Raw genomic sequence first — 23097 nt, 5'->3', positions numbered from 1 at the left:
TTCAAGACGGCTAGCCGTAATGTAATACAGCGAGTCATTAGCCGCCGCTTTGACAGTTTTAAGTTCCCATTTTTAACACTCGTGGCGCTGCCTGACATAACAACAACAAACTATGAAAAACGCTGGGGTGTCCATCAAATCTGGAGTTCGTCGGACTGTTTCTTTTCAAAAAACATTTCCTTCGCAACTTAACTAGACGGAGCCCCGCTTCGCGGGGCTCCTATTTCTGAGCGGTTTGCCCTTCGGGCATCTGAAGCTAACTAACGAACCTAACCTACCTAGCTATTGATTAAGTGAGACGTCCGTGAAAACATTACATTTTGGGGAAAAAGCGTAGGTAGGTAAGTAGGTTAGGTTCGTTAGGTAGCTTCAGATGCCCGAAGGGCAAACCGCCCAGAAATAGGAGCCCCGCTTGCGGGGCTCCGTCTATTCAAGTTGTGAAGGAAATGTTTTGGAAAAGAAACACATGTAGTGCGGTGGGACCATGGTAAAAATAAATTAAATTGCAAACATTGTCAACCTCCGGTTACGTAGGCGACCGAAACAATGGTCACTCTACAATCTAAATAGTAGATACGATGCGGCTAAACGTAGGCCGCCTTATTGAAGAACGTATCGCAATGACAATCTGGCTAATCGTCGAACCGCCGCATTTCAAAACGCCCGTGTTTTGTAAAACGGCTAGCCGTATTGTAATACGGCGGATTATACAATTTGACTACGACATATATATAAATGCACGTGTCCTGACTGATTGACTGACTGACTGACTGACTGACTCATCAACGCAGAGCCGAAACTACAAACGCTAGAAAGTTGAATTTTGGACACTAGGTTGCATTTATAAAATGTATATAAGAGCTAAGAAGCGATTTTGAGAAATTCAACCCCTAAGGGGGTTAAAAAGGGGATGAAAGTTTGTCTTGGGGTGCACATTTTATTTTAAGCTAGGACCTTGAAACTTTGTGAAAAGGTATTAAATTATAAAACAAGAAAACTAATTTCAGCATTTTTAAAAATTCGCCCCCTAAGGTGGTGAAAAAGGGGTTGAAAGTTTGTGTAGAGATCAAATATTTTTGAGAGTGCGGGACTTGAATCTTTGTATAAAGCCATATTATTAGAACTCAAGAAAAATAATTTCAGCGTTTTTAAAAATTCATCCCACAAGGTGGTGAAAAAGGGGTTGAAAGTTTGTATGGAGATCAAATATTTTTGAGAGTGCGGGACTTGAATCTTTGTATAAAGCCATATTATTAGAACGCAAGAAAAGTAATTTCAGCGTTTTTTAAAATTCGTCCCTTAAAAGGGTTAAAAAGGGGTTGAAAGATTGTAAAGGGTTTAAATTTTATTTTAAGCTACGAATTTGTAACTTCGCAAAAAGTTATTTCATTAAAAGAGAAGAAAACTAATTTCAGCGTTTTTCAAAATTCATCCTTTACGGTGGTGAAAAAGGGGTTGAAAATTTGTATGGAGGTCAAACATTTTTTTAAGTGCGGGACTTGAATCTTTGTATAATGACATATTTTTAGAATACGAGAAAAATGTTTTCAGCGTTTTTAAAAACGAATCCCCTAAAAGGGTCCAAAAGGGGATGAAAGTTTGTATAGGGTTCAAATTTGATTGAAAGCTAGGAACTTGAAACTTCGTGAAAAGTTATTTCATTAAAAGAGAAGAAAACTACTATTAAGAGTTTTTTTAAATTCATCTCCTGAGGTGGTGAAAAGGGGGTTGAAAGTTTGTATGGAAATGAAATATTTTTGAGAGTGCGGGACTTGAGTCCTTGTTAAGCTATATTATTAGAACACAAGAAAAGTAATTTCAGCGTTTATAAAGATTCATCCCTTAAAACGGTTAAAAAACGGTTGAAGGTTTGTATAGGGTTCAAATTTTATTTAAAATTAGGAACTTGAAACTTCGTAAAAAGGTATTTTATAAAAAGAAAAGAAAACTAATTTCAGAATTTTTGATAATTCATCCCCCAAAGTGGTGAACAAGGGGTTGAAAATTTGTTTGGAGGTCAAACATTTATTTGAGAGCGGGACTTGAATCGTTGTATAAAGGCATATTATTAGAATACAAGAAAAGTGATTTTAGCGTTTTCAAAAAATCATCCCCTAAAAGGTTTAAAAAAAGCGGCCAAGTGCGAGTCGGACTCGCCCATGAAGGGTTCCGTATTTAGGCGATTTATGACGTATAAAAAAAAACTACTTACTAGATCTCGTTCAAACTAATTTTCGGTGGAAGTTTACATGGTAATGTACATCATATATTTTTTTTAGTTTTATCATTCTCTTATTTTAGAAGTTACAGGGGGGGGGGGGACACACATTTTACCACTTTGGAAGTGTCTCTCGCGCAAACTATTCAGTTTAGAAAAAAATGATATTAGAAACCTCAATATCATTTTTGAAGACCTATCCATAGATACCCCACACGTATGGGTTTGATGAATAAAAAATTTTTGAGTTTCAGTTCGAAGTATGGGGAACCCCAAAAATTTATTGTTTTTTTTCTATTTTTGTGTGAAAATCTTAATGCGGTTCACAGAATACATCTACTTACCAAGTTTCAACAGTATAGTTCTTATAGTTTCGGAGAAAAGTGGCTGTGACATACGGACGGACAGACAGACATGACGAATCTATAAGGGTTCCGTTTTTTGCCATTTGGCTACGGAACCCTAAAAAGGGGTTGTAAAACCTTAAAATTTGAACCCTCTACCAACCGGTAGAGGGTTCAAATTTTATTTAAAGCTAGGAATTTCTAGCTTCGTAAATAGGTAGTTACGTAGTAGGTTTTATTAAATAGTGGACTTGAAAATCTTCTGGGGGCTTAAAGGATATAACCAAACGGAGACGCCTTGTCTGTAATTTTCTGTACAAAACAGTCTGCCGATTTTTGTGGGGGAGGGGCACGTCAAATATATACGTAACGTACAAAAAGCCATGTCAGATAAACGTCAGTCCATACATTGTGTATGACCATTGGCCGCCTATTTTCGACAGAGGGGAACGCCTATTAATGGCAACTCCGTTTGGTTATATCCTCTAAGTCTGGGGGTATCGAGAACAATTTTATTCAGTTTGGGGCTTGAAACTTCGTAGCCATCAGGTTGTGAAAGACAAATCTAATAATTAAGTTGTATAATACTTAACAAATGATTAACCGTCCCTACTGCTATCTTTTGCTGCATAATGTTCTAAGCTAATGTATAAATCCACGCGTACGAAGTCGCGGGCAACAGCTAGTTATCTATATACTCTACCGTACCTATATACCGACTCGACTAGGTTAGGAGGCAGGTACCATAGAGAAATATAACTAAAGAAAGAGTGATGGTAACTCCATACATCAGTTTTCTTACCAAAACGCGAGTTATTTCGTAGTCGACATCTAGCGATTCCAGCGTCAAGTAGCGGACATTATCAGTAGGTACTGCTAGTTGACAATAGATGTTGCGGCGAACGAAAACTCTAATGCTCAACAATTTTTAGCTATTATTAGGTATAATCGGATTAACCGGAACTCTATTTTCAACTCCTGCTTATAGAGTCTGTGCGGAAAGAGAAGAGTCGTATTAGAATGTATTGGATTGGATCCCATACATTTCACGACTCTTTTCTTTCCGCACAGATAGGGTTTGCACGACGGATCCCAAATGTATGGGGAGATCCGCGGATCCGGATAATTTCCTACATTTCGGATTCGGATTGCAAATCCTACGCACAGACCTTAATATTAGTTGTAAATTGTTATAGTAGTAGGTACATTTTTCGTCAGTGGCGAAACTTGTGGCATCTGTGTGTGTGTCAAGTAGTGGTACCGTTAGTTGCACTACTTAATGTTAGATGTCGACTACGAAATAACTCGAGTTTTGGCAAGAAAACTGATGTAAGTATTGTATGGAGTTACTAATACTCTTTCTTTATACTTAATTTCTCTAGTAGCTCTTACTTATATTATATAACTCTAATAACACATGGCTTACTCGTATTATGATGAGCAGTGCATGCCCTACCAATCCTTGAAGTATTTATCTTAGGTCCTAGGAACGCCAAGTACATAAATATATACAGTAGAGTCCGGTTATAACGACGCCCAAGGGACCGCTGATATTACGTCGTACTAACCGGACGTCGCACTAAACGAACTGCCAATTTTAATGTATTTTTTTAATCAAAATAATGACATCATTTTGTATGTATTAACACTTATGCGACAATCAACGAAAAAAAAAAACATTTTAATTAAAATATTCATTTACGTTAGTTTCAACAAGCAACCTATACTCTATTGAGACAATTCTTACAAACCCAAACTCAATTAGGATGCGTTGTTTTATCAAACAGTTCCTATGGCCACCTCCAGCTCGAAGGTACCAAAATATTGCATTGTCACCCAACTTACATAATTATGTATGTATAGTTTAAGCTCAATTGAATAATGCGAATTGGGTTTTATTTAGTTTGCAAGATTACGAAAAGTCACAGTTTTTCATCTTGCTGCGTATAGGCAAAGGGAGAAGGGGAGTTGGGTGCGCGGGACGGAGTAAGCTTCTTACCAACAATTTATATGTAAAAATTACGTCGCTCGTCGTTGTAACCGGACTTGACGGACGGATTTTGTGTCAATTTCCGTCGTTAAAAGCGGTCGGTCGTTATAAGCGGAGTCGTAATAAACGGTTGTACTTTCATAGTAGCTCATACTAAAACCAAACAAGTGCTTATACTTACGTCGCTATAAGCGGTTGGTTGTTATATGCGAAGTCGTACTAATCGGACTCTACTGTACCTACATATGTATACACGTCCTACGTTAGGCGTAAAAAAAGCACGCCTTAATAAAATACCAATAATTCGTCAACTCTGAAGGCAGAGGCGTATTTTAATAAGTAGATATATGTCATTAATATCTTCAAACTGCACTTTCTAAACCTCAAAGTAACGTGTTTTGGCATCATTTTGGAAGGCACGGTTTGCGTAGGTGTTACAGTGCCTCGAATGCAGTACCGTAGTCATTATAAATAATGAACATAAAAGCGTGGCGAAACAATAGATCGCATCAGCGGTGGGTGGCGGCGGTGGCGCCGCTCGGCGCGGCGCGGCGCTCCGTCTGGCCCGCGATGTGCGGCTCCAGCGCCCCCGCCCCGACCGCCGCGCCCGGTACTTGATGCATTGCGACCTCTGTTCTGGGCCAGCCTCGGTCACATTCCCAAACAATTTCCTACGTATTCATAACGACTTTGCGAAAAGAAACAAAATACATTTATAGTATTTTTTCTGTTCCCGTACTTTTATTTGTCATTTAAAGGGTTGTGCACACGCCTTTAAACCCCTATCTTATAGTTGTCAAGACAAGTCTTTAGTCTATTCCCCAAAAAAGTATTTGTGCATACACGCAGTATCTTTTTGGCACTTTTACGATACTTCGTGTAATCACCACTTAAAACATATTGTATGAAATACATTGTTGCCAACCTAATTTTAATTGTCATCTCTGGCAGATGAGGGAACCATAGACATGTTTTTTTATTTCATTCATTCTTTCCAAGTAGCATATAAGTGTCAGCAACATCAATATACCAGCCAATTTAGAACTTAGAGTAATTTAAGGGACGTATAAGGGCTTTGTATAAGGGTGTCAGAAAAGATTTAAGCTGTATAAAAGGTATTTTACAGTTATTATACAGCTCAAGCTGCTCAAGCTGTATAAAAGCATTATAAAGGATTCTGCGTAAGCATGAGGTGCTTTATCAGAATATAAAAAATCTACTATAAAACTTTAGGTGTTGTGTGACACTACAAGCTAATTCTATCCTTAAAGCTGTATACAGGCTGTATTGTAGTATCAGTTGGCACCTGGTTGGCACTTGTAGCTGTACAAAAATATCTGTCAACTCCGTTTTAAAACTATTTCTTATGGCGTAATTTTACTCTCCTATAAGTATAGTAGTTGTATAACTTCTGCCTATAAGGGTATTATAAAACTAAAAGAATAAATAATAGCTATAGTACAGCTTTTTTCTGTATTACTGACAGAGCCGATTAAAGCAATTTTGTGGCATAATTTGACACTCGTATAAGTATACTTAGTATAGTTTTACGAGTTCTGAGTGAGTGTATTATAAAACTGAAGGATTACATATATCTTATATCTTATGTAAGGAGAACCAAAATACAGCCAAACGAATAAAAATATTCTATTTTAAAGCTGATTTGAATCCAAAAGCTGTAAAAGTTACTCCACTAATTACATAGTAAAGCTACCAAGATTATAATGCTCTCCAACTATTTTGTAGGCTGTTTAAAAATTGTCGCCATTTTATAATGAATAAAAACGTATATAAAAATGTAATTAAAGAAATACTTGCATATATTTAGCAAAAACTAAAGCCGTTTTAAGATTACCAGCTTAAAATAAATTTACTATAGCAAAAGAAATTATATTTAATAAAAAAAATACATTCTAACCTTAAAAACAAACACTAACTTAGCAATTTTTGTTATTTTTCTTATGTTTCTCTTGATTATTTTGCAGGCGCGTCAATATTTTGCACGGTAAATATACACAGGTTCACAATAAATATTAATCGGCACTTAGGTACCTATATAATATCCGCTCTGAAGGTCCTTTATTAATATTTAAAGTCCCTTACTTATCATCCACTTATAACTTTTGTCGCCATTACAAATATTACGAATGAACAAGAAGACATTTTAGTTTCTTAAATTATTTTTATTCTCTTGTATTTCTTTTTAAAAACTTATTTACAACTTATATTCTTAAATCATACTTATAAGATATTATCTGTAGTGTTAAGGTTTCCTTTACACCAAATTACAGCTATAATACAGCTTATCTACAGCTACTCTATAGCTCCAATAACGCGAAAAGCTGTATAATTAACCCTTTAACCTTTATTTAGCCTTTTTTAACTTATAAGGGCTGTATAAGCGCTTATACAGACTTTGTACAGCCTAAGTGTACAGCTAATAGTATACAAATAGACTTATATACAGCTTGAAATGCTACTTGGGATTCCCGCCCGTACCCTCCATTCTTTACTTCTTGAATGAAAAATATTTGTAAATTTACAATTTTATTTCAATCTATGTGCTTGGTCGTAGAAAAAGTACCTATTGTATGCAACGTTGTTTAACTGAGTCAAAAAATACTCGTGGCGTCTTTCTTCTCTAGTACTCCGTACTTCTGTGTGTGTGTGTGTTCTGTGTCCCTACTTACGTAAGTAAAACTTACAAGTGTAGAAACGGGCTTATAACAACAAATACTAAAAAGTACGCAACCCTCGGTGGGCGAGTCCGACTCGCACTTATCCTTTTTTATTGACCTTCAATATTGAAGAGCTGCCAGATGCCTGCTTCCAGTAATAAGGATAAGTCATCAGGGTCGGTCATTACCTTTTACCACTTTTCGGGCCTATCTGTAATAAGAAGGTGTTTGGCTTGAATAACTTGCCTAAAATAAGATATGACGTAAGAAAATATAAAAAATGGTTTAAAGGCTTGGAATTCAGGTACCTAGATTAGGTTAGGTAACTAGATAGTTAAATTCCTATTTATTTGTTTACATTTCGCGGAGTCAAAGGCTTCAAAGGTAGGTTGGTTGTATTAAATGAAATGAAATCATGCGTGGTACAATATTTATTTTAATATATATTCAGATTTAACAGCAAGATGTCTTCTTTTTTTTTGATCACTACCATCATTCCAACAATATATGTATTTACAATTTGTTTGAGTTAATTTCCGACAGAGTCCGAAGCCTGTGTCGCGGGCTGTCGGTGAACGGAAACAATACCTAACTATCTATGGACTACGAAGTGCGGTGCTCGCCGCTGCTGAGTAAAGGCATAACATGAACATTCGCGTCGTCTCAAACGACACTTTAACAATATATATTCCACGTGCCAATTCTGGTCCTCTCCATTCTACGCCTCCATATAACCTACAACACATTTACAAAAACTCCAGCGCACCATTACATGGTGTCTGAATTTAGGTACCTACATAATACCTACATACGTACACACGGTTTATTATGATTAATATGATGTCATATACATATTTTTACTTTTAGACATTTAGTAGGTCCGCTGACGAGCTTACGAGGGCTCCCAACAGAGGGCCATCGCTAGATTGCCGGCGTACAGCGATTCCAGCATCCGGGCACAATACAAATTTTGCTGACTTCTAACAATAGAATTTAGCTCTTGAATTGTATTCTCATTTAAATTTCGTCTTCGACGTAGACAACTGCAACTAGATCCCTTAATAAAGTAAGAACCAAAGGGTAACGCTGCATCGGGCAGCCGTTGTTGGCTTTGACAAACCAGCACTTTGATTGGGGCCAGTCGTAGTCGTGAGCGCCCCTAGCTGGCGAGCTCGGCCCGCGGGCCCGCCTCCCGTCCTGTCTCCTGCTGTGCTGTGCAATGCAAGTGTACCTACTCATACACTACTGTAAGATAGGTACACCGTACACCGCAATAACACTTGCCACAGTAAACCTCAGGACCAATTTACAATTTATAAATAACTTAATTCGCATGCAATAAATCTTATCGACTTAACTAAATCAGTATCACATAAAATATTAATACATTAAATTATGACTTAATTAGTGTTATAAATAATAATATCCGTAATTTTAATATGGCAACAAAATATGTTTACTAGCTAAGCACCTAGACCGTCAGAGTTTTAGATATTTACATCTGTACATTAAACCCTTAATAATTCTATCACTTTTTCTAATCGTTATACGTTCTTCTTTTACATAATATATATATATATTTATAAATTGCCAATCAGCTAGTACAATTCAACAGTGAATTCGTGGCTACGACAGCAAATATGACGTTTTGAACACGTTAAATGCAAAAAAAATGTTAAATGTTTCATTTCATAAATGTACTCGTATCTAATAGGTATAGATTATATTTACAAAAACGTTTATTGATAAAATATTGATATGCATTTGACAATTGCAGGCCATTAAAATCTATCGCGTAGGTATGTTTAATTTAAATGCATAACTCGTACGATATAAAACGGCAATGCATTATTCTATCACCAGTTTATTTTTAAACAAGAGCAAACACACTGACAATAATTCTGGAGCAAATTACTGTCAGACAATATTCTTCGTAAATAAAGTTCTTAGGAATCCGCTAAATAAAGTATCACCGAATAAACGGTACGAAAAACTAAGGAGTCTTCAATTTTTCACACTACGATTATTGCGCAAGGCTTTTTGCCTAGTCGTGACTTTACACAAAATGATATGGGAATTCTGGTAGGTGGTTCGGACTCCTCAGGGGCGGAAGTGTCGCGACGGGATCTCGAGCAGCGCGGCCGCGGCCTAGGTGAGCAGCACGAGCAGCGCCAGCGCTAGCAGCGCCAGCGCTAGCAGCGCCGACGCGCACGCGCGTCCCGCCCCGCCCGGCGTCGGCGGCGGCTGCGCCCGAGGCCCCTCTCCCCCGTCCGGCCGGCTTCCTGATTACAAAATATGATACCTCAATTGAAAGAGAACGGCAAGAAGGAGCACCGGCTCGGCGCCACACACGGTGTCTAAAGGTTGGGTAACTTACCGACGGCGACGTGTCCGGAGCCCTCCTCGCCGGAGCCCTCGGCGTCGAGCGCGGCGTCGTCGTAGGCGTAGCTGCGGCCCGAGCCCGAGCCCTCCTCGCCCGCCTCGTCGCCCTGCATGAACGCCTCGGCGGCCGGCGCTCTGCTCCACGTGTTGCTCGCCAGCAGCTGCATACATTCATTACTTATCGATTGCTCTGAGAAATCCCTGATTCCGACATTAAATACCCAGGAAATTAATCATTGTATAAGTATATGTGGCGGATGTGGCACACCCTAGATTTTTTTTGCATGTTCTTATTCCTTGTGCACACTAGGTAGGTATATAGTAGTGAGGCCTCATAGTTCTTTAATTTATACCTAAAGTAGGTTGAAACGCCTAAAAAATGTTGACGCGTTTTATCCTTATCAGTGGATCAACACAGTTTACATTTTTAGACCAAGGTAGGCGTTTTGCTAAGATTTGACTGCAGGTATAATACGATTAAATAAATACTCAAGAAAATATATGAATGCATAGTCAATATTATTTACATATTTTACTAAGTTTTGTTATTAATACTGGTTCTAAGTAATTGCAGCTATACCTATGTGTGAGTAATAATTCTAGACGTCAAATCATTATTATAATTAGATATGCGATAATTGGAAATAGGATTATTATCATAGCAGCATCCTTAAGAAACGAGTTATGTTTATGTTGAGGATACGAATTTGCGGTAGTATAGGTAGCTGTTAAATGAAAAGATAAATGTGAATGATCATTGTTTCTGTATTGTAAGAGCTGTATTACAAGCCTCTAAAGTCTATTTTTTTATTCGGTAGACTGAAATGACAGTTAATAGTATGAAATGACATTTCATGTTCATACAATTAACTGTCATTTCAGTCTACGGAATAAAAAAATAGACTTTACCATGTTAACGAATTGTTAAAAACGGTAATGTTACACAAAGTTATAACAGTACATTGTGATACAGGCGTGAGTGCTACTTTAGTCATTATACACGAGGCGATATTGTGCGCGCGATAAGAAAGCCGATGTGTGTATTGACTAATGCACACGCGTTTCATACGACGTTTTTCAACACACTTGCGAGGAAAAAAAAGAAACTTTCATGACACTCACATTTTAATTGTTAAAACAGTTAGGCCCTCTTGAACCATCCTACTAACCCGGGGTTAAGCGGTTAAACCGTTAACCCAGTGTCAAATTGTACTGGTAACCACGGTAACACGGGTTAGTGGAATAGTGCAAGTGGGCCTTAGTAAAAGTTTAAAATCTGTCATACTACACTGGCGGGCCTACCTATATACTTACTTTACTCTTTGGGCGTTCCGGCCGGGCCGCGGCAGGCGGTCGGCGGGGCGCCGGCATTACCGGGGTTTCATAATAAATAAATATGGCATGGGATAATTTATTTGGAACGTACACCGATATGAAGATTGAAAAGGCGTACGTTCCATGTGCAATGTACGAAGTAAGCGTAAAATTACCTGTCTGGCCTGCCGCAGTTGGTCGCCAATGGCCGCCACCTTCGGGTCCTGCGGCACGGCGCCTTCAACTTCAGAGTTGTATTTCTGGTCGCTCAATGAAGAGCTCGCCACAAGGGGTTTTTCGTACCTGGATAATTAGAGTTAAGTAATATTTAACGGTAATGGATCACGTCAATCTCTTTACCGCGTTCTCAAACTAGTAACACTTAATGGAATACCTACAGCCTTCGAAAGAAATGTTACTTGTCCAATGAGTTTCTCGGAAGTTACAGACCAAGTAAGTACCTACTTGATATTTAGTTGATAACCGTCAGATATTTGCTTAACACAGCTAGAGGAAAGGAATATGTACGTAACCGGCATAAATTGGCTCAAGGAAGGAAGGTCGTATAGATTCAGTCTAATAGAGCTGATAAGTAAGTACTAAGAAAATTAATGTCGGTTTATTGCATTGAAGATATTTAAATGGGAATTAATTTGGCATATCTAATATCTTATATTAATGAATTATTGCTTTTTTTTAACGTAAATAATCATTTATTTACAAACAAGATATACCTACAGGGTTATATTTGGACCGTTAGCCATACTCGTATTGTGCGAGGTGATTAGGTAGGCCATATACTGAACAACTTTTTCTATGGGACCAACTCCAAAATCACAAAAAATTTTTTGGCCGTTTCATACATTTTGGTCGAGTGAATGTGGACGTTTTCTATGGGAAGGCCAAATCTTTTTTTGGGATTTCGGGGTTGGTCACATAGAAAAAGATGTTCAGTATGACCTACGATAATGTTATTATTGCTTTATACACGGTGTTGAAATAGGTACGTCTCTACTTTCATTAGCCCGAAATGGCCCGAATCTATATCCGATAGCTACTAAGCTATCATGACAACGAAATAGAAATGAAAACTTCGGCAGGTATATAATACTTAATGTCTTACGTTCCAAGTGTGTTCCCGTTCCAGCAGTGATCGTTGTCGTCATGGGCGAAGTCGGGTTCGTCGCATAAGTAGTCGGGCAGCGCCGAGAAGAGTCTCTTGCTGGCGGCGAGCGAGGCGGCGAACTGCAGCAGCTCCGCGTCGGGCGGCGGTGCGCGCAACGCCTCGCGTCGCGACGCGCCCGCCGGCGCGGCGCTCGCGCCTACCGCGCCGCCGCCCTCCCTCGTGTCAGGGGAGCCACACTCTAGCCGCACCTGGTCAACATGCACCCGTTAAACGGTTAAAGGATGACTCACGGTAGACCGGCTGGAGCTTCTGACGGTTCGTTTTCTATGGAAAGCAACGCGTTATCAGTGTTATCACCGATCAGCCGTCATAGAAAATGACATGTCGGACGCCTCGGCTCGGTCTAGCGTAAGTCAGCCTCAATACCACCTTAATACTGACGTAGCGACTGCGATCAGTACTGCGACAATATTCAGAAAAGTATAAATTATTTACGAGTAAAAGTATAAATTTTATAAACTATAATTATTTATTAGTCTCTAACAGTCGATCAACTCAATCAATGGTCTCTACAGAATATCTATTTAGAATTTTACATATTCTGTACATAGGTACAGGCTCGGCACCGAATTCAAACATATCAGTTGCTAGAGTACCTACCTATGTAAAAGAGGTAATACTTGATTTATCTTTTTTAAAGTCGGTATTCTTTATTTTAAGTTACGGGACGTTGACACGTTTTTATTCCACTATAGCAATGCGAAAAATTACGATTTTAGCTGGCACAGTGTACATATGTATATGTAATAAATAATAAATAAATATTATAGGACATTATTACACAAATTAACTAAGCCCCACAGTAAGCTTAATACCTAAGGCTTGTGTTGTGGGGACTTATAGACAAAGATATATGCTGCATATAATATACAAATTATTAAAGAGGTACATAGAAAACACCCATGACTCAGGAATAAATATCCATGCTCATCACACAAATATAATATGTAAGTAAGTGCCCTTGCTGCACATCGGCCTCATAGGCAGGGTCACTAATATTAGTGTCACTACCCACTAGGCCAGACTGTTGGCACTGGGAACATTGATATAGAATAAAGAACTGGATACCCAATCAGCCGCAAAAAATGGCCCCACAAAAGTAACGTTAAAACAGATCACGCGTTACTTTTTCGTTTAGTTTTGTTTGAAACGCTCAAATGTGAAGTTGTCAACAATGACGAAATGTGCCGTTAAAATATGTAAAAATAACAATGATAAAACAAGGAAAAAGGATGGAATGTAATTCTTTCGATTAGTTCTTTGGATAGGATTACATAATTTATGTAATCTGGTGGTAATTTTATGGTTTTGAATAAATTAATTTGTTAATACCAAAGAAGGGATGTCAAGGAACAAAAATCTAATGAGTCGATGTAAGGTCAATATTTTTTTATATTTTTATATGGAATTCGTAAGGAATAATATTATGTTTAAATTCAAGATTTCCAAGAAAACCTATGCGACGTGCAAAGTGGACTGCTATTTAATTATAGCAAGAGATAGGGGTGATGCAGTTTTAAACAAGGCAAAAAGGCACTTGTGTGTTCGGCCCATTTCCCTGTTTCCGACATATACACAACCAATAAGGGCTTATATCGACTAACTGTAAATGCTACACCTGTCTGAACACAGTGACAAATACAGGATTTTTTTTATAAAGTATGGACTTTATAAAAAACATCCAATCAGTACCTAAATGTAGATCTAAAATACACAGTTATTTTATTTAACAAGTTGAATTTATTTCAAGGAAATTAGTATTTAAAGACGTATTAAAAAATTACTTACTACTTATTAAAAATTAAATTTGTTTAAATTTGAACCATGAATTAATTTTATTTGAGCTCCCGATTAAATTAAATTTGTTTTATTTATTACTTCAATTGGTTTTTCTGTACAGTAATACCTATTAAAGTGTACCAAAGCGACTCCATTCGTTCATTATTCTTGTTTGACATTGTTTGACGTAAATACGTTACGTTTAGTGCCATCGGACTAAATTTTTTAACAGTGTTGGTACAGGTTTGCAAATTTGACACTTAATGCTTACGACATTAAGCTCTTTTCTGTACGAAACATTTATCTTGACTCAAAATTTACGTAAGCGTTTTTATCATCAATGCAAATGGTGCGAAAACGTCATTCGGGTCCACATTTGTTGGCGTTTTTGTTCTGCTTTGTGTGTCTATTTCTTTTATATTAAGTCAGTGACTGGGAAGGTATATTTTGGTAACGTGTGATTGTAGCGTCAATATTTTATTACTTAGTGGCCGGTTCCTTTTGTGGCCCAATGGTGGCCCAGACCAGCTATCATGGTCGCATTTTTATCACCTGTCAATGTCATGCTATGCGTCACTTTCGCACTTACATATTTGTCAGAACGTGATAGCCATGGTGACAAATGATAAAGAGCCGGGCATTTATTTGCCCTACAGGTGAAATATCTGTATATACTTAGGCTACGTTTTTATCCGACTTTGGAAATACAGAAACCAGGAATACCATGGTACCGACTTTAAAAAAACACGAACGTAATAATGTTATATATAATACATAGTACCTATTGTATAGTACTATGTGATTTAGTTATGTTATAACCAAAACGAAATTGACAATGTTAAAATTCACGCAAGCACATTAAAGTAGGAACAGATCTCTGACACCTGAAACATTTGCGCGGCCTAAATTATCAGCTCATTCCGCGTAGGGCACTTGCTATAAGTATCTGGAGTGGCGTGGCGACTGGCGAGCGAGCGCGGCACGTGTGAACGGCCGCCGCGCCGCGCCGCGCGCGCGACGCACGCAAATAACCACGCTGCTCCAGCGCAGACAAATACTGTCCATACTCGTACGTGACGAATACCTAAACACTTAAGTACAAAACTACTTGTCATGAAATAAATTTTATTACCTTTATTTACCGACGTTTCGACACATGTTTCACTGGTCGTGGTCGCGGCTACCCGCGGTAAATAAAGGTAATAAAATAATTATGTATCTCAATTTCGCGATAGACCAGTCTACAAATGTGAGTTAATATGTGTTCAAAACGCGAAACTTTTAAATATTATACTTGTCATGAGTCCTGGTAACACGCTAATTAATCCTTAAAAAAATATGGTTGTCTGTCAAGTCGGTTTACGGACGATAATTTTGCGTGATAACGTCATAAGAAAACTCGTCCTTGGTGGTGACGTGGCCCTTTCGGCCACGACACCAATCTTTTCACAATAAAAAGCAGTCGCTGGTCACTATGTCGACCAAACTGTGTAATAGGGATTATTACTGCAATGTTTTGCCGCCAGAGTGCACTAGTGACTTAAGTATACCATAGAGTAACTTATACCTACATACTGTACCTTAAACTGTTTTTTGACAAGTTTTCACAGACAATCAAATATGACATTGATACATCAAGGCGGTTTGCTTACAAAGGGCCTACCGGGGAACGCGAAATCAAAACTCAGCTATCTGCCTCTTTATCGCTCGAATATGCAAGAGTGATAGAGAGGTTAGATAACAAAATGTCGACTCTCTTCGTTTGTGGTAGACCCTTAGATTGTTTACTTGTTGTTGGTATGGCGCCCCCTACCGCCTACGCTAACTTTCGCGTAATATTCCCTATTAATAAAAAAAAAAGTCATAAGAAAACATTGATGAAAAATTGCATATAGAACAAAAACGTCAACAAATGTGGCCCCAATGACGTTTTCGCACCATTCGCATTGATGATAAAAACGCTTACGTAAATTTTGAGTCAAGATAAATGTTTCGTACAGAAAAGAGCTTAATGTCGTAAGCTTAAGTGTCAAATTTGCAAACATAAGTACCAACACTGTAAAAAAATTTAGTCCGATGGCACTAAACGTAACTTATTTACGTCAAACAACGTCAAACGAGAATAATGAACGAATGGAGTCACTTTGGTACACTTTAATAGGTATTACTGTACAGAAAAACCAATTGAAGTAATAAATAAACCAAATTGAATTTAATCGGGAGCTCAAATAAAACTAATTCGTGGTTCAAATTCAAACAAATTTAATTTTTAATAAGTAAGTATACGTCTTTAAATAGTAATTTCCTTGAAATAAATTCAACTTATTAAATAAAATAATTGTGTATTTTAGATCAAATACTCATCGCACGGGTGCACGGGGACATTTAGGTACTGATTGGACTTTTTTTATAAAGTCCATACTTTATAAAAAAAAATCCTGTGGTTGTCACTGTGTTCAGACAGGTTTAGCATTTACAGTTAGTCGATATAAGCCCTTATTGGTGGTGTATATGTCGGAAACAGGGAAATGGGCTGAATACACAAGTGCCGTTTTGCCTTGTTTAAAACTGCATCACCCCTATCTCTTGCTATAATTAAATAGCAGTCCACTTTGCACGTCGCATAGGTTTTCTTGGAAATCTTGAATTTAAACATAATATTATTCCTTACGTATTCCATATAAAAATATTGACCTCACATCGACTCATTAGATTTTTGTTCCTTGACATTTCTTCTTTGGTACCTACTAACAAATTAATTTATTCAAAACCATAAAATTACCACCAGATTATATACATAAATTATGTAATGCTATCCAAAGAACTAACCGAAAGAAATACATTCCATCCTTTTCCCTTGTTTTATCATTGTTATTTTACATATTTTAACGGCACATTTCGTAATTGTTGACAACTTCACATTTGAGCGTTTCAAATAAGACTAAACGAAAAAGTAACGCGTGATCTGTTTTAACGTTACTTTTGTGGGGCTATTTTTTGCGGCTGATTGGGTATCCAGTTCTTTATTCTATATCAATGCATATTACCAACTAATTGCGTACTAGTGACGTTACCTTGGAGATCTGTCAACAACGTCACCAAAACATGACCAAAACCGGCTAGACCATAGATGGTAGTATTTCTATAGATGTGGCCTACCTTTTTTTTTTTTTAATTAGTATGCAGTTTGGTCGACCTTGTGACCAGCGACTGCTCTTGTTGGGAGAAGATTGGTGACGTGGCCGGAAGGGCTCAAAACTCAGTAAAGTACCTAGGTACAGAATGTTTTGAGTTGTACAGAAGTTTTGACTTATGAGTTCCTGGTCTTTTCCCAATGGGGGCGGGTAGAGTAGTACCCCACAGGTCTGCGCAGGTTAGGTTTGTAACGAATAGTAGGAGAATTATTCCCACTATTCGTCACAAACCCGCCTTTGTCAATTTCTGCCTCTCTTATTTGGTCCAACGTTGTTTGATCGTCTGGATCCAACAAGACATGTCTCGGACGACGCACACGTTTCCTGGGCGGAAGCTCGGGAGTGTACTCCGAGCACTGACTTAATATAAAAGAAATAGACACACAAAGCAGAACAAAAACGTCAAGAAATGTGGATCCCAATGACGTTTCGCACCATTTGCATTGATGATAAAAACGCTTACGTAAATTTTGAGTCAAGATAAATGTTTCGTACAGAAAAGAGCTTAATGTCGTAAGCATTAAGTGTCAAATTTGCAAACATAAGTACCAACACTTAAAAAATTTAGTCCGATGGCACTAAACGTAACGTATTTACGTCAAGCAACGTCAAACGAGAATAATGAACGAATGGAGTCACTTTGGTACACTTGAATAGGTATTAGGTACTGTACAGAAAAACCAATTGAAGTAATAAATAAAACAAATTTAATTTAATCGAGAGTTTAAATAAAATTAATTCGTGGTTCAAATTCAAACAAATTAATTTTTTAATAAGTATACGTCTTTAAATACTAATTTCCTTGAAATAAATTCAACTTATTAAATAAAATAACTGTGTATTTTAGATCTACATTTACTCATCGCACGGGTGCATTTAGGTACTGTTTGGATTTTTTTTTATAAAGTCCATACTTTATAAAAAAAATCGGGTTGTTCCCACCAGTTACCACCAAGTTGATATACAAATACAAATACAAAATACAAATAATTTATTATCATAAAAGAGTTGTATACATGTGCAGAAAAATATCTATCAGACTCCAAACTAGGCTGAGCCTGTATCTTGGAAGTCTGCGAGAGCGATTGACAACAACTATATTCAATTTTTTAGGTACAGTGCTTAATACTAAAAGTAATTACTACAATATCAGTGGTAACTACTAGGATTTTTTTTCCCACCTTTTACCACTGGTAACTACTGGGAAAAATAATTCCCACTAATTACCACCAAAGCGAGTTGGTGGAAATAACCCAAAAAAATCCTGTGGTTGTCACTGTGTTCAGTTCAGACAGGTTTAGCATTTACAGTTAGTCGATATAAGCCCTTATTGGTTGTCGGAAACAGGGAAATGGGCCGATCACACAAGTGCCGTTTTGCTTTGTTTAAAACTGCATCACCCCTATCTCTTGCTCTAATTAAATAGCAGTCCACTTTGCACGTCGCATAGGTTGTCTTGGAAATCTTGAATTCCATATAAAAATAAAAATAAATATTGACCTCACATCGACTCATTAGATTTTTGTTCCTTGACATCCCTTCTTTGGTACTAACAAATTAATTTATTCAAAACCATAAAATTACCACCAGATTACATAAATTATGTAATGCTATCCAAAGAACTAGCCGAAAGAAATACATTCCATCCTTTTTCCTTGTTTTATCATTGTTATTTTTACATATTTTAACGGCACATTTCGTAATTGTTGACAACTTCACATTTGAGCGTTTCAAACAAGACTAAACGAAAAAGTAACGCGTGATCTGTTTCAACGTTACTTTTGTGGGGCCATTTTTTGCGGCTGATTGGGTATCCAGTTCTTTATTCTATATCAATGACTCCGAGGCATGACTTATTAGATCGTTGACGTGATTGGACGCTTTGTCAAAGTAGCGTCTGCTCAACACTTTAAAGTGTTGAGCCACAGTTGTCAGTCTTAAGTCCTTGTGCAAATCATTGTTTCTCACATACCACGGCGCCCCGACCAACTTCCGCAAGAATTTGTTTTGGAGCACCTGTAGGCTCTTCAGCTGGCGGGGGGAGGCCTGGGCGAAAGCAACCGAGGCATATGAGAATACTGTGCGGATACACACTTTGTAGATGTGCAGCTTACTGCGGACCGATAACTTGCATGTGGCCTACCGCGTGCCCCCGTAAGGGATAGACATAGATGACGTCACAAACCCGGAGATACCATTTAGGTAAAAATTACCCCAATATTATCAAATATTGGGGTAATTTTAATCACGTTCGCGAGTTGTTCGCCTACGTAAGACGCAGCGATAAATAAAATATCAATGGGCCAATTTTTTTTTAATTTATTTAGAAAACAAACAGCCTTTTACAAATAAGTCTTACAAAAATTACTGAAATAGGCCTAAAGTTTCATACGTTACTAAGTTGACTATTACAATGAAAAGTAAATAGGTTACTAAATTATAAATTACCCGTAGGTATAGTTGTGAGTACAACACGCAAATAAATTAAGAAAATAATGCAAAATATTTACTTGAAACAATTTTTCAATTACTAGTAAACAAAATATGCCGAACTTTGTTCTTGAAAACGGACAAACTATGAACAAAAATGTCTATATCATTAAGCGATTCATTATACATATTACAAGTACGCCTAAAGAAAGAATTTTTAGCGTACTGTGTGCCACAGGAAGAAATAGAAAAGGTAGGTTTTCATAATATGCTTTGAGCATATCCGGCAGTTTTGCGTCGGTGCCCAGTTTCTCCTTCCGGTTGCTAAAATCCATTTAGCACGCGTGCCTGCATCTTGTGGAAATCTGGAGGTAATAAACGAAATATTCATTTTGTAATCTGTCACTCTTATTGCAAAATTAAGAACTAGTGCCTGCAGCATATCATAGAATTAGATTCTCTGAGTCGTGGCAAAACCCCCTATAACGTTAGAAAGAATCCGTAATGCTTAAATAAATATAATTTACATTCTAATTTAAACACAGTTCAATTTTATTGTTCGTATATTATGTCCAGTTCTACAGCAAAATTATTTATAAAAATGTTATTAAAATACAAAATACCCGAATTTTGGGGTAATTGTATGCATCACGGGCTGGTATCCCTCGAATAATAGCAATGCTACTAAATTGAATACTCGTTATTAAAAGGGTGACGGCTTACTGTCAATATGCGTACGTAATTTGGTCGGTTAATTTATCAGGAGATATTTATAGGTTAATTTTTTAGGGTTCCGTACCCAAAGGGTAAAAACGGGACCCTATTACTAAGACTCCGCTGTCCGTCCGTCCGTCCGTCCGTCCGTCTGTCACCAGGCTGTATCTCACGAACCGTGATAGCTAGACAGTTGAAATTTTCACAGATGATGTATTTCTGTTGCCGCTATAACAACAAATACTAAAAACAGAATAAAATAAAGTTTTAAGTGGGGCTCCCATACAACAAACGTGATTTTTGACCGAAGTTAAGCAACGTCGGGCGGGGTCAGTACTTGGATGGGTGACCGTTTTTTTGCTTGTTTTGCTCTATTTTTTGTTGATGGTGCGGAACCCTCCGTGCGCGAGTCCGACTCGCACTTGGCCGGTTTTTTACCCGAGTTATTATTTAATGTAAATGCTTTTTCTACTCAGATTTTAATTGATATAGATTGTAGGATGCTGTTACTAAGCATGATAATGTGACCGAAGTATAAAATACTGTATTTACCTGTGAAATGTTAGGTTGTCCTGTTTTCGCCGGCAGTCACTTGTACAGCGCAAAACTGAGCAATTCACCATATTTGTTGAATTGTTAAGTACTACTACATGCACACGAAACACTGATTTTAATATTTTTCCTGATAATCTTTGCACTGTTCATATGTTTCACACCAATTTGACGTTTACGCATTGTTTGTATCCCACCATAAACTACGGTGGGGAATAAAAAAATATGAGACTGTGACAAAGACAAACAATAATAGCGCTTTCTCTGCTACTCCCAGTGAAAGATACATAAGACTATCCCGTTCTGTCAGTTATCCCCACCACTCATGCCATGGCTAGACGGATCATGTTCGCTATTGTTTTAATTGAAAGTATTTATTATGCTTTTATTTTACGATTTTTTTCATATTTTTTGGACCCGTGGTTCAACAGTTCAACGTGGACACACACATTTTTGTTTTCGACGCGATAACGTCATATAAATCGATGAACACCGTTGTAGACAGATCTCCATGGTAACGTACGGCCACGATAATAATTGAATAATAATTCAATTCAATTCGTAAATAAAAGTATGCAATTTTTCATCAATGTTTTCTTAATGACGTTATCACGCAAAATTATCGTCCGTAAACCGACTTTACAGACAACCATTTTTTTCAGTTATTATTTACGAAAATATTTACTTCATGAAAAAAAAAACTTGAAAACCCTTAGTTTTTGAAAGACCTATCGAACGATACCTACTCCACGAGAGCCCACACCATATCGGCAACTCCGCACGCACACGCTGGCAGGCTGCATCGGAGCTAGCAGCCGTGAGCTATGTTGCCTTGTCAACACAGCCGGACTTCAATGCTTCATTTCATAAACAATAAACCACACCAGGTAACAACTTGTATCTTATCTGAAAATACATAATAATGCTCCCGGTATTTGTGGTAAGCACAAAACAATGGAAATGTAAATAATTGACATTTCCAAAGTTCTTCCGAAGACACTCGGAGTCGCCACAGGAGACCGAAGAACTGGCAGCATCCTCGATTAATATAACAGCTAAGAATTCAGCGAAGAAATGCTGCCAGGTCTACCCTCTCCTAACCGCCTTGTAAGTGAAAGCTAGGCTAGGCGTGGGCGGTGAAGGCGCCGGTCGTTGCGCCGGCGCGGCGCGCGCTGCTCGACCAGATCACAGTTCAGATCGAGTTCCACTAGTGATTTGTGTCACTGACCTTTCCTCTTCTATAACGTAATAGTATAACGGCTCTATAAAATGTTGAAGTAAACCTTTACATCAATTGCTAATACAACATATTAGCGCTCTGTATAAGCCTATAGAGCAAAAAGGTGTTGCCGAACGCTTTTATACGACAGGCGTACACCTCTGAAATCTGAAACCTTAATACGACGCCCATACAAGGTTTTAGCGATAAAAGCACCAGATCAAATGCTACCAAGCTACCATTAATAAAAACTTATCACCTAACCGATTCAGATGCTATTCAGCGTAATAAAGAGGGCTGGTTAGGCAGTTTAACGACTTACATTTACAGTATTTATACGAATCAAATATCGCGGGTATCTGCCTCGCCTAATAACTAATAGAGGTAACATAATAAAATAAATATGAAACACTATATGTATAATACATATTCTTCTGCTACATATTTGATATTTGCATTCAATTTTGAAATGAAACATTCTAGAAGCAGGACGTAGTGGTGTATAACCACCGTTGCTTTGTTATAGATGGTCAAACCAATTTGTCAGTAAATAGGAACAAAATAAACTATAGGTACTCATCCTTTTCTTTTAGGTGATAGTACTAATGTAAGACAAAGATAGTATGACTCTCTCTGTCTATGTTTGAAATAAGACAGTCCTTTGACACACTATATACGTAATACAGTTTCAGGTTTCAGGCAGCATTGCGGAGTAGTAAGCAAACATGTAGTTGAGTCGTAATCTGTGGCTGCTGTACAGACGCCGCACCACCAAAGGGTGCTCGATGCTCTCGAGTGGAAATGTAAACTCTTCTTATGCTGTTGCGTGCCGTGCCCCAGCCACTACCTATTTCCCTTAATGTTTGTTAGGGGAGATTTCACACAATTCTTGTTGATGCAGACCGTATGTTAAACATGCTCATATTGCGCATGTTAAAGGATGTGTAAGTGTGTTACTGAAATTGAATTTATTAACATTTCATAAAGCCCGGTTAACTCTTTTATTATTAGTAAAGTGTTATAGGTGTCGTTTATTATACGTGTGCAATTGTCATATTTTGCACTTTGTGTTATTTGCAGAATAATGACACACTTTG

General features: G+C 37.7%; 2 protein-coding genes across 2 annotated transcripts in view; both read right to left on the bottom strand.

Annotated features, from left to right (window-relative positions):
• The window catches only part of LOC134661309 (HIG1 domain family member 1C-like), a 156824-nt gene that overhangs the window by 80422 nt on the left and 53305 nt on the right, over nt 1-23097 (bottom strand). The window lies entirely within an intron of this gene.
• Nucleotides 9164-23097, bottom strand: part of LOC134661285 (division abnormally delayed protein) — a 74050-nt gene continuing 60116 nt past the window's right edge. Inside the window, exons 6-9 of the mRNA XM_063517277.1 lie at nt 12050-12300; nt 11103-11229; nt 9608-9773; nt 9164-9512 (exon numbers count right to left, since the gene is read on the bottom strand). Of these exons, the coding sequence (XP_063373347.1) occupies nt 9379-9512; nt 9608-9773; nt 11103-11229; nt 12050-12300 (678 nt within the window). The 3' untranslated portion in view covers nt 9164-9378. The remainder of the gene's footprint in view (nt 9513-9607; nt 9774-11102; nt 11230-12049; nt 12301-23097) is intronic.

This window comes from Cydia amplana, chromosome Z (genome assembly GCF_948474715.1).
Source record: "Cydia amplana chromosome Z, ilCydAmpl1.1, whole genome shotgun sequence".
NCBI classification, from domain to species: Eukaryota; Metazoa; Arthropoda; class Insecta; order Lepidoptera; family Tortricidae; genus Cydia; species Cydia amplana.
The sequence above is the reverse complement of the archived record's forward strand: the minus strand, read 5'-3'. Positions and strand labels throughout refer to the sequence as shown.